Here is a 13,995-nt window from a genome sequence, read left to right as displayed (position 1 = left end):
TGAAAACAGGGACACTACCAAGGTCCAAGGAGCTGTATCTCATGTGCGTTTAAAAAGGGTGAAAGACAAATGGTTTCCCCCTTTAATTCGATTAGAAGGCTAAGGCAAATGTTTTCTTGAATATACACAACGTCATGGTCAAAATAATGAGTATAATTAAGGAATTGCCTTGGTCCGTTACCGGGGGGAAAGGGGGAGGGGGCAGGGATAGGACCACCCTCTCTTACCCCCAACAAATTGTATTCAAAATAAGCTCAGTATAATGATCTTTGTCTTTGGCCCCGCTTGTCCCGTAATGAAAATGCATATTATGTCCATCGCCACTCGCAGGAGCTGCCTCACAAACTTGACTCCCAATGTATAGTTTTTCATTCAGTTTGTTTTCTATTCAAATAAACCTCCCGTAATGAAACTGAAGATCATTTTCTAACTCGTGGTTGTAAGCTACATGATCGAGGTGTCATCAGCGTTTCAATTAGTCAATGACCCGTAGTGTAACGCAAGTGGCCCCTAACATGGTCATGCCGAGTCGTTTTCATCACCTTCATCTCAACGGAAGCTAGGAGATGGCGTTGACAGTTTCAAATCCAACGTGTAAACCATGCGTGAACTATACATAAAACATGTTGGCCCGTAACAACGAAAGCTGTTCTATATCTAGTGCAGTTTCAAGACATGGATAAACCCATGATAAATTCAAGATACACCCGTCTTCCAAACACCCGAAAGAAACAACTCATATACGAAATATCATAAGTATAGTTACTTGAATAAAGCAAGACAGTTCTCTGAGAACAAACTCTACCTGGCAAGTAGATACACACATGGGATTACCATAAACCAAATATATATTGATGCCTCACCATGCAGTGCCTCAAACCCTATATAGTTGCTTAGTTGTGTAACTAGGACAGTCTGAACTTGTTTTCCCAGGTCCTTATTGATAAATACATTAGTTGAGGATTGCGCAACAATATGAACAATTGATAGGCCTCAGTAGAGAATCTTCAGCAGGTCTTTAGCCATGGCTGATACCAAAAGGGCAACGCACTGACATTTGTGTCATTTCTCCTTCTTCTGAGACGCACGTGTGTAGACAACAAACATAAATCATTATGGGACTAGAATTTGCATTATAATTTCATTATAAAATTAGTGTTTTTAAGTTTGCCGAGGCGTGTATAAAACCCTCTTCACTCTGGACGTTAACAAATTGGAACACAGAAGACTTGAAGATCGAGAAGTATACCATTGGGAGCGTAACTGCATGGAGTTTCCTTCTCCAAACAACAAATAAACAACATGGCAAAGAGAATAAGAATAGTACAAGTCTGATCTACGAATATTGATGGGAGTAAGCGCATAAATTATAGGCCTATAGGGACAGTTGAGCTATGAATAACTAAAAAGAGTACAGACAAAGACAATTTTCCGGTATTATTTTGAGTCAAAACATGGTCAGATATAATGGCGGATCAAACGGTTACACAAGTGGCTCCCCATGCATCACTTCGCCCTCACTAAAAAATATATGTGACCCAACCTTGCAAGCGACAAAGTTTCCTCGACAAACTACTCTGGGAGAATGAAAATTGGTCATCTTGTCCTGTATCTATTTGACCTTGTGGAGGAAGTTTTCACCGACGTAATAATAATTTGGATGTAAAGTGCCTGCAGTGTTCTTGGGGATGGAACGTTTCCCCCGCGTTACTTTTGTCTCAAGGGTGTAAACTAGGAGGCGTGTTTGATCAACTTATACGGAGCCGCTTCAACGGAGCGGTGTGAGTTTTGTTCTGGATGTACGAGCCGGGTCATGCGTTTATTAAACGGCACAACTGAAGTGGTCAATCCCTTCAGGACCCAATTTCATAGTGCTGTGTGCTTAAGCACAAAACGTAGCTAAGCCAGATTTGTGCTTACCAGAATAAGGCTATCAGCCAAACTACCATGCCACATGTACAATTTTGTGACTGGTATCCTTCTCACTTGTGCTTAGCAAACAATTTGTCAAACAACATTTTCTGCTTAAGCAGCTCTAAAAAATTGGGCCTTAGGCCAAATTCATAAGCACAAAAAGGCGATAAGCACAAAATTATGCTTACCAGAGTAAGGCTACCAGCTATACTACCATGTCACATGTACAATTTGTGACTGGTATTCTGCTTACTTTTACTTAGCAGACAATCGTTAAGCAACATTTTCTGCTTAAGCAGCCCTATGAAACTGGGCACTGAAGTGAACCGGTAAGAATTAGCACGGAGGCTCGTGATTGCTGTTTAAAAAAACCCACTACGGCGTTATCAACGTAAAATTGCGAAGTAAGCGTTATGATATCGATGCGTTATAACGCCGTATTGTAATTCGTTCTATTGCCGGACTATTGCGTTATACCTCAATAAACGGCGAATCAGAGTAATATATGACGTAATCGAGTAACGGCGACATGTGGCCGTAAAATAATTATCAATTGGCATAAAACAATAATATCCCAAAAGAAGAAATTACAATGCTCACAAAAGTTTAAAAAGCAAAAAAAAAAAAGTATTAACAGGTAGATACAAAAATAGTACACGAAACAACGCACAAGGAGGACACAGTATAAAGTGTCATCCTAAGTAAAGTGCACAGTGGTATAGCCATTTCATGCCCTCACTATGATAATATGCTGAACAGTTAAAATATACCGGTCTGGTTTGGTGCCATACAGTTCTCCATAAGCATTTGCGGACTGGCTGATTTCAATTTGCATTACAGAACCAATAACAATATTCATGAAAATCTGCGCGAGTGATTTGAAGGTAGTACGTGAACTGAGTGGAGAAAAACGTGTGTTTTGGCCCAAGTTGCTTCAAACAGAAGGCAATAATACCCTGACCCAATTCCATTGAGCTGCCGAGGCAAAACATATTGCTGAACTCTGCTTAGCAGAAATGAGCAGGATACCAGTCATAAATTTGACATGGTATTTTGGCTAGTATCCTTTATTCTGTTAAGCATTATTTTGTTGTGATAGCTACTTTGTGTGCTTTTGTAGCTAAGCTGCTTAAAAGCAGCTTTGTGGAATTGTGCCTATGATGGTCACACATGCAACCGGCTAAAGCAGTCTAAACAAAAAACCACACGTTCGCATTTTAGTACTGGGATCGTGAGATAGAGGAATGCATATTGTGCTACCAAAGTGTTCTTTGTGCATCCATGGCCCAACTTCATAGAGCTGCTTACGCACAAAAATGCTAAGCACAACAAAATGATGCTTAGCAGAGTAAGGTTTACCAGCCAAACTATCATGTCATATGTGCAATTTGTGTTTGGTATCCTGCTCATTTCTGCTAAGCGACAAAATGTAAAGCAACATGTTCTGTATAAGCAGGTCTATGAAATTTTGGCATGTGCAGTTGCCTCACTGCGTGCCTGGTCTGCCCTTTGTGACATGACCTTACCAAGCTACTACAGTGGAAGGAGATCTGATGAAATCACTTCCTGTTTTGAAGAAGAGGACATTTGCAACGCGTCTTAATCAACTAGATCTTATAGGCGTATCTTGTAATCAGGGACCATAATCTCTGAATTAGAACAAGATCAACGAATTAACCCACTTTTTAGTTCATATCAGGTATTAGTTTTGCCTAACGGGATCTCGAATGTTGAACGCACGCTGTGGTTTCAACCAAGCATATGTGCATTTACAAGTTTCACAAATTGTTGCTATACATCAAATCTATGCTGTAAACAAAGCTATACATAAAGGCTTAGCTGTAACAAATCCACTTTACCACTAGATCATTCCGCCATCCCGCCTTCATACATCCCGCCTTCAGATATACTTATTAATAATAAAACAAACAAATGTTTTATACAAAACCACTTTACTGATTTGTTGTCATTTTCTTTTACTCAGTGTCATATCCAGTGATGTTCGATGACCTCAGGCCAAAGACTTGGAGCATATAGAACTATGAGAAATAATCTTCTGAGTATAAAATGTATATTTGTTTCCTTTTTTTGAGGGACCAGAAACGCCGTGAATCTGTTAGCGAAACCACGGCTTCGGCTCCAGATTCGGCTTGGGCTAGCTTGGCCCCGCGGTTGTTTTGACAATAATGCGTGTGCTTTGCGTGCGCGCTCAGGGCTTCAGACGAGCGAACGCATCCTGAAGCTGAAACACTAAGCCGAAGCCGTGGATTCGAAAAGGGCCCAATATTAAACGCAATCCCGCCTTGTGATTCAATTTCGAGTAGCAGCAATGTTTCAACGGGTCGAGGGCTTGAGGTTGAACGATAAAGGTGTAAGAGAACGTTTACGATCGTGCTTTAAGCTATTACAGTTATAGCGGCATGAACACTCTCTTGGGGATAGGCCGCACACCTTCTGTGACAGCTCTGCTTCAGTCGCAGACTAAGGCAATAAAGAAACAAAAAAGCTAGACATTTTTGCAAGATTTAAGTCTTTCACGCAGTGGTGGCGTTGTGATTAGGGTTGGGCAACCAAGGGACAAGCGTAATATGGGAGAGGCTGTTGGATATGGATACCATTTTGTGCATTTTCTTTCAATCCCATCTTTGGGCAGGGGGCAAGAGAGTACTGAGCTTAGGTGCCCCCTCCCCCTAAGGGATGGTTACCCCACTGCTTGCAAGTGACACAACAATCCTAATGGAAAAAGTACATGTCTAATCCCTCAGTAGAAACAGGAACTGTGACGTAAAGGATGTACATTTTCTCTCCCCAAATAATCATCGCTAGGTGTGTCATGAAACAAATTTGGATCTTTACAGGCTCAGCCTGGAGTTCCCCTTTAAAATTGAGATCTCACATGCTGGAGTGCCCCCTTTAAAATTGGGATCTTACAGGCTGGAGTGCCCCTTTAAAATTGGGATCTTACAGGCTGGAGTGCCCCTTTAAAATTGGGGTCTTTTTTTTTTTTTTTTTTTGATTGTTTAGATGATCTTCCCATCAAGGGAACTCGGCAAACTTCCACTAGGGGCTAAAACACCAAGCTGGTAACAGCCAATCTAATCTCTCTCACAAACATTGGTTTAACGTCTATGATTTTGAGTTGCACAAATCAAGAAATTGTGACTCAGTAACTAGACGACAATAATTAATCTTGTCATTGTGAAATCAGCGGTAAGCTGGGGGATTCGAACCCACAACCTTGTGATTGCAAGTCCTACAGTCTAACAGGCCGGAGTGCTCCTGTCAGCCGCTCCGGACACTTTTGCATGTGCAATCGTGTCCGGGGCTATGTAAAAACTGTCCGGTGGACATGTACATGAGTGTACATGCGCGAGTAAACGAGAGTGCATGTACTGAACCTACGTATGCAGCATGAATATTCACGTATTTTATGATTGCAGCGGAAACCCAACGGCCGAAAATTTCCCATGTCATATATGACATGCACATGCATGACATGCATGACATGCACCTAGCTTGTAAAAAAAATGACAAAAGTGTTCCGTCGACCAATAGCGTTTCATTTACTGCAAGGACGGTTTTGCACGGAGGCGGACACAACTGCATATGCAAACCGTCCGGCGGACAATATTGCATATGCAATAATGTCCTCCAGATAGTATTGCATGGAGGACATAATTGCATGCGACACCCCTCTGAAATCGGGCTTTTATACAGGCCGGTGGAGTGTCCTTCAAAACTGAGATCTTACAGGCCGAGGTGCCCCTTTAAAACCATCCTGGTCCTGCAGATTTTGTTCCATTACAATGAGCGCCATGCATTGCCACCTTCTTGTTTGGACACAAGCATTATCTGCCGAATGGTGCGTACACAGACGGTCTACATCAGACACTTTGTAATGTAATGCGACTACTAATAAAATGTTTATAATCCATAGGTTAAGACAGGTATAAGATCATTATGACACATTTTGTATTTGCTGATGTTTTGTACGTCAAGGCTACCGGGTTCTACATTACATAGGAATAATACCCCCGCGCTTCCGTTTCATAGATTAACAGAAATCTGTCAAAACCATCATATCTGTAATTTAAAACAGAGTAGAAATAAATTCAGCAACATTAGTGTGTAAGTTATCTCTCTCTTTAATAATATATTGTTTATAGGGGTACGTTTTCATGCTGTGCACTTTTCAATACAAAACCACTGGAAACTGCAAGGATCTTAAAGGCGGTGGACACTATTGGTAATTGTCAAAGACTAGCCTTCAGAGTTGGTGTATCTCAACATATGCATAAAATTACCAACCTGTGAAAATTTGAGCTCAATTGGTCGTCGAACTTGCGAGATAATAATGAAAGGAAAAAAACACCCATGTCACACGAAGATGTGTGCGTTTAGATGGTTGATTTCGAGACCTCAAGTTCTAAATCTGAGGTCTCGAAATCACATTCGTGGAAAATTACTTCTTACTTAAATACTATGGCACTTCAGAGGGAGCCGTTTCTCACAATGTTTTATACCATCAACCACTCCCCATTACTCGTCACGAAGAAAGGTTTTATGCTAATAATTATTTTGAGGAATTACCAATAGTGTCCATTGCCTTTATAAACGGTTAGGTTTCCTGCTGTGTAGACATACACAGAAAACGTGTGATAAATTTATCTGGGTTTCGAGGTAGGCCTATGTGCTATGGTTGAGCTGAGAAAATAGTCGCAGGCAGTGCTCATTTTTTTGTGTGATCTAGAAACAGCAAACCTGTGAAAGACTGGTCTCAACAAGTTGTAAGAGTCGGGAGAAAAAAAGCTGGAAAATTATGCACAGTCTTCAGCATGTAAACACATTGTCCTTAGATTTGGTTGTAACAGCCGAAATCGGCTGTTGCGGTTTATTTTTATGCTTTCATTGGGTTTTATTTGATATGACTTCATTTCAGAGGGAAATATTTCACAACACAGAAATGGCTCTAGTACATGAACTTATAATCAATAAGCTTTCAGATTAAAGGCAGTGGACACCATTGGTGATTGTCAAAGACTAGCCTTCACAGTTGGTGTGTCTCAACATAAGCATAAAATAACAAACCTGTGAAAATTTGAGCTCAATCGGTCATCGAAGTTGCGAGATAATAATTAAAGAAAAAACACCCTTGTCACACGAAGTTGTGAGCGTTTAACTATGTTATTTCAGAGGGAGCCGTTTTTCACATTGTTTTATACCATCAACCTCTCCCAATTACTCGGCACCAAGAGGGGTTTTATGCTAATAATTATTTTGAGTAATTACCTATAGTGTACTCTGCCTTTAAACTAAAAGCAGTGACGTTTTTTACCCTTATCAACCCTGTATTAATGCCTTTAGTATTGGTTGATTGGTGTATTTTAAAGAATGACACAACTATAGTGTTAACTGAGTAATACATACGATAATGTATCTTTTTTGTTGTAATGACGGCATGTATTTTTAAGCACAATTTTGGGTCGAAAAGGCTCATCAAAGTACACGCTTTTGTAAGGATGAAACGTGAAGTAATTATCACAACTGTAATTATCATTATCATTATTTCCATAACTGCGAATGAAAAATATTTTGATTAAGGTTCCTGCGAAAAAAGGACTCACCCTTTTCTAAAGAATGTTCATGCTGTCTTTAATAAATTTATTAGCGATCTGCACTAGGTGATGGTAGGTGATGAAATCATACCTTTGAATCAAGTATGGAATTTGGCACACAGACAGAGTGTGTCATGAGAAATATATTTGGCTATAGGGCCATCGTACTAACTGGCCTTAAAGGCACTGGATACCTTTGGTACCAGTCTTCTCACCTGGTGTATCTCAACGTATGCACCAAATAACAATCCTGTGAAAATTTCAACTCAATTGGTCGTCGAAGTTGCGAGAAAATAATGGAAGAAAAAACATCCTTGTCGCACAAGTTGCGCGAGTGTGCCTTTAGATGCTTGAAATCGAGACCTCAGCTGAGGTCTCAAAATCAATTCAAATATTTGAGTGAGAAATTATTTCTTTCTCAACAACTGCATTGCTTGTTGATACTATGTTTTATACTTCCAAAAGCTATCCGTTGCTCAGGACCAAGCACGTTTGTATGCTAATTTGAATAATTACCAATAGTGTGTCCAGTGCTTTCAACAAGTATAGTATAACAAGCAATGGCAGCCATTTTGAACAGTTGCTTGCTGTTCTACAATTTTTGTTTTTGTTCAATGTAAAAATCTCTGATGACTATAATGTCCTGTAGCCAAATATCTTTCTCGTGACATGCTCTGTATGTGCGCCAAATTCCATGCTTGTGTTTATCATCAAAGGAGCATTTCACAAAATATTTCCCCCCGTCTGCTCCAATTTTCTTTTGGAATGTTTAGATTCCAAGGACCGTATTCGGTGATAAATTCGAGATGCCATCAATGGGGTGATTATTGTACCGTATGATGATCATAGACAGCCTCACCCACGGTCGCATATTGTCGTATTTCATACAGAAAACAACATTCTTATGGCCTAACAATCTCGAACATTGTACACTGCAGAAACTTGGGTGTTAAAATCATTGACACCATTTGGGTGTTGTCATATATAGATAGATACCCCCTCAAAATCATAAACATTTACAACACTAGGGTGGTGTTTCTAATTCATTTCTGCCAACACAATTTGTGTGTTGTTTTAACACCCGTGGTCTCAATTTTAACACCCCAGTTTCTCCAGTGTGAAAAACTCACTCATAATTATATTGGCAGAGCTACAAGCGTGGCGAGACGTTTAATAGTGATGACTCTGAAAATTAGTGTCAATTAAAACTTACGCGGTAAGAAGTGCATGCAGCATTTTTTAACAGTAGGCCTATATTGCATTTTGAGAAACACTTGACTTCGAAGTACTGCGGTTATGGAAGCATTCTATAGCTTTTTTTATCCCCCAAAATTTGAAAACAAGAAGCGTTACGAATATCCTATTGCGGAGTATTCTTCCTGCGCTGACACTTCCTGCAAAAAAACCGCGCCCACCTTAAGGAATGCAACTTTCATGGGTACTATTTGTGTGTATATCTACATTTTTGTACAGGACTAAAACATTCGAAGGGTTCTAAAGTCCAAACGTAAACAGACCCTTTAAGCTATACCATGACACGTATATATTTTACAACCATAGTGCTAACTTAACCCCTATACACGCGCTTTGAAATGTTGTCAACTTAATAGACATAACTTATTTTACTACCGATTAAATTGTTTTAAAAAGTTTCAAAGATTACCATTTCCATTCTCCAGATCTACGGTAGCGGAATGTCAAGTAAGCCTCGAAGTACAGAAAGCCATTAACGGAGACCATCAACCACCACGTCGGATCATTCTTGACCGTTGCTACCCTCCAGACAGCCAGAATAGACGACACGGAGAATAAAACCCTCACGAACACACCCTGAGCCATCGTGTAGATGCGGGGCACAGAGCATCTCTCTTCGGTACCGCCGTTTCCATCTCCCTTCCCGTTCTTCATGGCTTGACGCTTCTCTTCCATTACGTCCCACACACACACCGGGATTAATAACTTTTAAAGATGTTTTTTGGAGATATTATTATTCTTTCACACCCAACTGCGTGAAAGTTACTGATGTATGGGAATTCTGTGCGATTCAGACGGTGTCAAAGTGATGCAGCCGAGTGCTGAAATTACAACCATACACTGGTGATGAGTTGTCCTTGGGTTATTGAGTGAGGCGTTGGATAAAAGACAAAACAGCAACAACTAAAAGGAGTTTGTTTCGGTGTCCGATTTTCATAAAACGCCCTCTGTCCCCCTCCTTCGTAGAACTCCAAATATAAATGTCCTACGGCGATTTGCACATGCTGTGGTCTGCCGCAGTGGCAGATCGAAGTGTCTTCTTTCCCTTAACCGAAAATGGTGTCATCAATGTGCAATGGATCCACTCAAATAACGCATCAATGTTTCTTCTTCCAGCTGCGCTTTCCAAAACCCTAAAACCTCAAACCGCATCCGTTTTGGCGATTTCTTTTCTTCCGAGTAGCCACACAGTGGATGAGTAGCATAGTATACGAGAGATGCACCGTCTATCGTGAACATCAAACACAGTGGACTGCAGCTTGGGGGCCTTTTATTCGCGTAAACGTTAATGGTATCAACTCACAATATGGACCAATAGACTTGTGCAAGTGTGCCGTGTGCTCCAAAGAATTATTATTTTGTTGATATTTTAATTGCTGAGACTGTACACGCCTATAATTTAGTACTTCCAAGGCTATACCGCGTTGGTTGCGTTTAGCTCCCCCTAATTAATGCAGTTCAGTTTCCACGAAAAACATAGGACCGTTTTATCCTTCAACATTTTCATTTGAAATACATTTAATGATTATTGTAACTACCCGTCATATTTCGACCGTTGCGGTCACCGTTGCCATCCCGCTACCATCTGGAAGAAATTTGCTGATATTAGGGAAAACGCCTTTACGTCTGCTAGGACACGGCTCCCTGAAGAAAAGGCTCCCTCTACAGTAAGGTAGTTTTCTGAGAAAGGGACATATTAGGCATCTGAAAACACACAAATTTGTGCAACAAGGGTGTTTTTTTACAGAACCATGGTCGTGGGTTCGAATCCCCCAAGCTAACACAATGACGACAATGACTAGAACAAGTATTGTCGTCTATACTGGGTGCGTTCGTTTATCTTCCCTGGGTCGACCCCGGTCTGCCCCGGTACCTTCTAATAGCTTTGACGGGGCTCACCCGGGTCAGCCCCAGTGCCCTGCTTGTGGAGTGGGTCACTTGGGGGGTGACCTGGGGTGCATGCCGTCACCACGAGAGGGCGAGTGTGATAATTCGTTTAGCTCTTGTCAGGGGCTCACCCAAGTGAGCACGGCGGGGTCGACCCAGGGAAGCTAAACGAACTGAATCACAAATTATTGAATTGAGCATTTCATTTTCATAGACCTAAGTCCTAGGATTAATCCTTAGTTAGGAATAGTTTGCTTAAACCGACGGCAGAACACACCCAGATCCCATCTGGCTAAACTCACAACGACTATACGTATAGTTATTATAATTTAACAAAGTTTGTGATATTTGGTTCAGTTTAGTCGGCTTCACGTTCTAGGGTCTAAAGTATTTGATTCAATGATATCCTAATGAAAGCTGGCATCATCTTATAAATGTCAGTTCATATTTCCCCTCGCTGCTACACATTCCTGTTCTAATCCATCTTCGTTAATGGAATTATTAGTAATCGAGAGACTTGCTGGAAGTTTATGATTTTCCCAAGTTGATCTTATCATTCAAGAGGCCACGTTTTATTAAGTGAGGAATACGTCATATTATTAAATGCACTGTAAAACCAGCAGTGGTTCATTATTATATTTAATAAGTCTATAGCTAGTCCTTTCAAAATTTCATGTGCCGTTTTAGTCTTCAAGCACGTCAGACAGGCCTATCACGTGACCTTAAAGGGAGGGTACACTTTTGGTAAATACTGAACAAATTAATCACCATAAAAACTTACTTGGTAAAAGAGCACCGGAGTGCTGTTGATAAACATTGTGAGAAACGAAACTCTTGAAAGTAATGTAGTTTTAAAGAAAGATTAATTTTCTTACGCACCAATTTGAATCCGAGAGAGGGCGTCAGGCATGCAGCCTTTCTCAGGCATCTCATAGCAAACGATTCTGTTACAACAAGGGTGTTTTGTCTGTCTTTATTTTCTGGCAACCTCTATAATAATTGAGTCCAAATGTTCACAAGTTTGCTATGTTTACGCATAACATATTGGGATACACCAAGTAAAGATACTGGTCTTTTACAATTACCAAAAGCAGACGTATTATTTAAGCTACACTGCCTTTAAAGACATTTATAGTTTTTTGGCTGTCGGAAACGTTAACTGAAAGGCTTCTGCTTCATTGCAAAAAGGGGACACAAGTCGACAACGCTAATTGAAATAAAAAACTGAAATAGTGCATTCGTCCCCGGGCCATCGATCCTTTATACCAATAAACCTTAGTACCTTTCAACGATAGTGTGTGTTTGATTATCATAATATTTGCCGATTCATAATAATAATAATAATAATAATAATAGTGGCATTCTATCAGTGACGCTCAGGGCGCTTTAGCATACAGTATTTCCTGCAAGGTATGTAGAATGTTTGAATTATGAGACCCAATCCTTTTACATGATATGACATCGTGTTTTGTTTGACAATGTGCCGTGGCGCAATATGCGGTCAATCAAACCAGGAACACCAGGCGAACCCCTTCTCTTTACGTGCGTTACACAACACACGGGACCAACGGCTTCACGTCCCATCCGAAGGACGAAACATCGGGGGTAAGTGCCTCGCTTAAGGACGACTGGTGCTCTCAACCCGCTGTGGCCTGACATGCTATGATACAATTATTTACACAGCAGAAAAGTAATAATCTAGACGAAACAGTTAATAAAGTTCTTTGTTTTTAATATATATTACTAGCAATCGGTCATTGTTTTTGTTATGTACCTCTACATCTTGTCTGACTTCGTAACCTTTTTAAATGTAGTTCTAAAGACTCTGCAATCTCTCAAGACAAGAACTGCCAATAGCAACACAATTCACACAGACAAAAAGAATTAATCACTGTCACACTATTCTAACATCATCGCATTATGAATCCACCCTGATGTGATACATCATTTTTTATTTGATATCGCCATCAAACACAGCAGAAAGAAAACCAAGGAACAAATAAAGGCAGCAAAAATTACAGATGGGGGCGGGGCTTTCCCCCCAAATAGGAACTGTCAGTTTCCTCCTGTCCCCCGTGTGCCATTCAACAAAAAAAGAGAAAAAGAAAGATATCATTGGGCGGTATGCCAGAATCTACGCGGCTATACACGGTGTAACAATTATCCATCACCCTACGACTGAATGGAAGGTGACGGGGGAGATTGGACTAGCAATCGGTCAGACCTTACTCTCCCCGAAGGGATGCTTCTTTATTGGAGAACAAATATGATAGCTGCCATATTATTACCACTCACTGCTTTTTTTTTTTGTGATACGGGGGCGGCTCTTCGTTTGTGAGCATTTGCACATATTAACAACTCTTAATGTTGACCATACACAAACCTATAGTACTTGAGTAGTCCCTACTGAATATAGCTATATTGAGAACCATTCATTAAACTGTTAATAGAAGCAGTATGGCTATGGTTTTTCTACTACTAAGGGGGTAGCTCATAAAAAAATCTCCCTTACAAAGTCCGGTGGGAATAAAGACCAAACACTTATTATAAGGTACTATAATCTCACAAAGATCTTCACTGACATTTATTAGGCACTGGTTTTATTGGCGCTCCGTTAAAAAAATTGTGAATATCTAAGAGAAAAGAACACTCAGAGACTGAGTTCTAACTAGTTTGCCCTCTATGCATTTTGAAGTCCCTGTATGGTAACCGAAGAACAAAATCAACCCAGGACCTATTGGTTATGTCTAGGTTGGAGAAGCATTACCGCAGTAATGCTTCTCAGACTGTATATTCATATTAGGGATTTGTCTTCCTGTGTGAATATATTCGAGCCGGATTTTTGGGCGATATCTATAAAATAAAAACAAACGTGACCCCTTTTTTAAATGAAATATTCACACGTTTTGGTTGTATTGCTTAGGTATAGGCCTACATGTACATGTACATAAGATACAAGATTCGAACGAATAAAAAAACCATAGGCCTACAATCGACAAAATAGGGGATCGAGCATTGACCTATTTACTCCTGCAAACTAAAAATATAGATCTGCCATTTTACATGGAATTACATTATTAAGACTAAGAGATAGAAGTATTATATTGATTATCATATCCAGAGGCAACAACCGGCAACACCAGATTCAAAGCAACATTTGCAATAATAGACCTCTCCAGTGCAAGACCTATATATTATAATTCACATAACGTCATTTTTTTACCAATGAGTTTAATATCAGGATTGCCTTTTCTGGTGACAAAATATTGACTGCTTTATGAGTCACTGTCTCTGATATTTGGCAGTCTGTCTACTCTTTCATAAG

General features: G+C 40.2%; 1 protein-coding gene across 1 annotated transcript in view; it reads right to left on the bottom strand.

Annotated features, from left to right (window-relative positions):
- The window catches only part of LOC139934022 (transmembrane protein 26-like), a 32,034-nt gene extending 22,231 nt beyond the window's left edge, over positions 1-9,803 (bottom strand). The window contains exon 1 of the mRNA XM_071928294.1: positions 9,193-9,803. Within this exon, the coding sequence (XP_071784395.1) occupies positions 9,193-9,458 (266 nt within the window). The 5' untranslated portion in view covers positions 9,459-9,803. The remainder of the gene's footprint in view (positions 1-9,192) is intronic.
- Between the last annotated feature and the right edge of the window lie 4,192 nt (positions 9,804-13,995).

The sequence above is a fragment of the Asterias amurensis genome, chromosome 2 (assembly GCF_032118995.1).
Source record: "Asterias amurensis chromosome 2, ASM3211899v1".
Taxonomy (NCBI): domain Eukaryota; kingdom Metazoa; phylum Echinodermata; class Asteroidea; order Forcipulatida; family Asteriidae; genus Asterias; species Asterias amurensis.
This window is presented reverse-complemented; position numbering and strand designations above follow the sequence as displayed.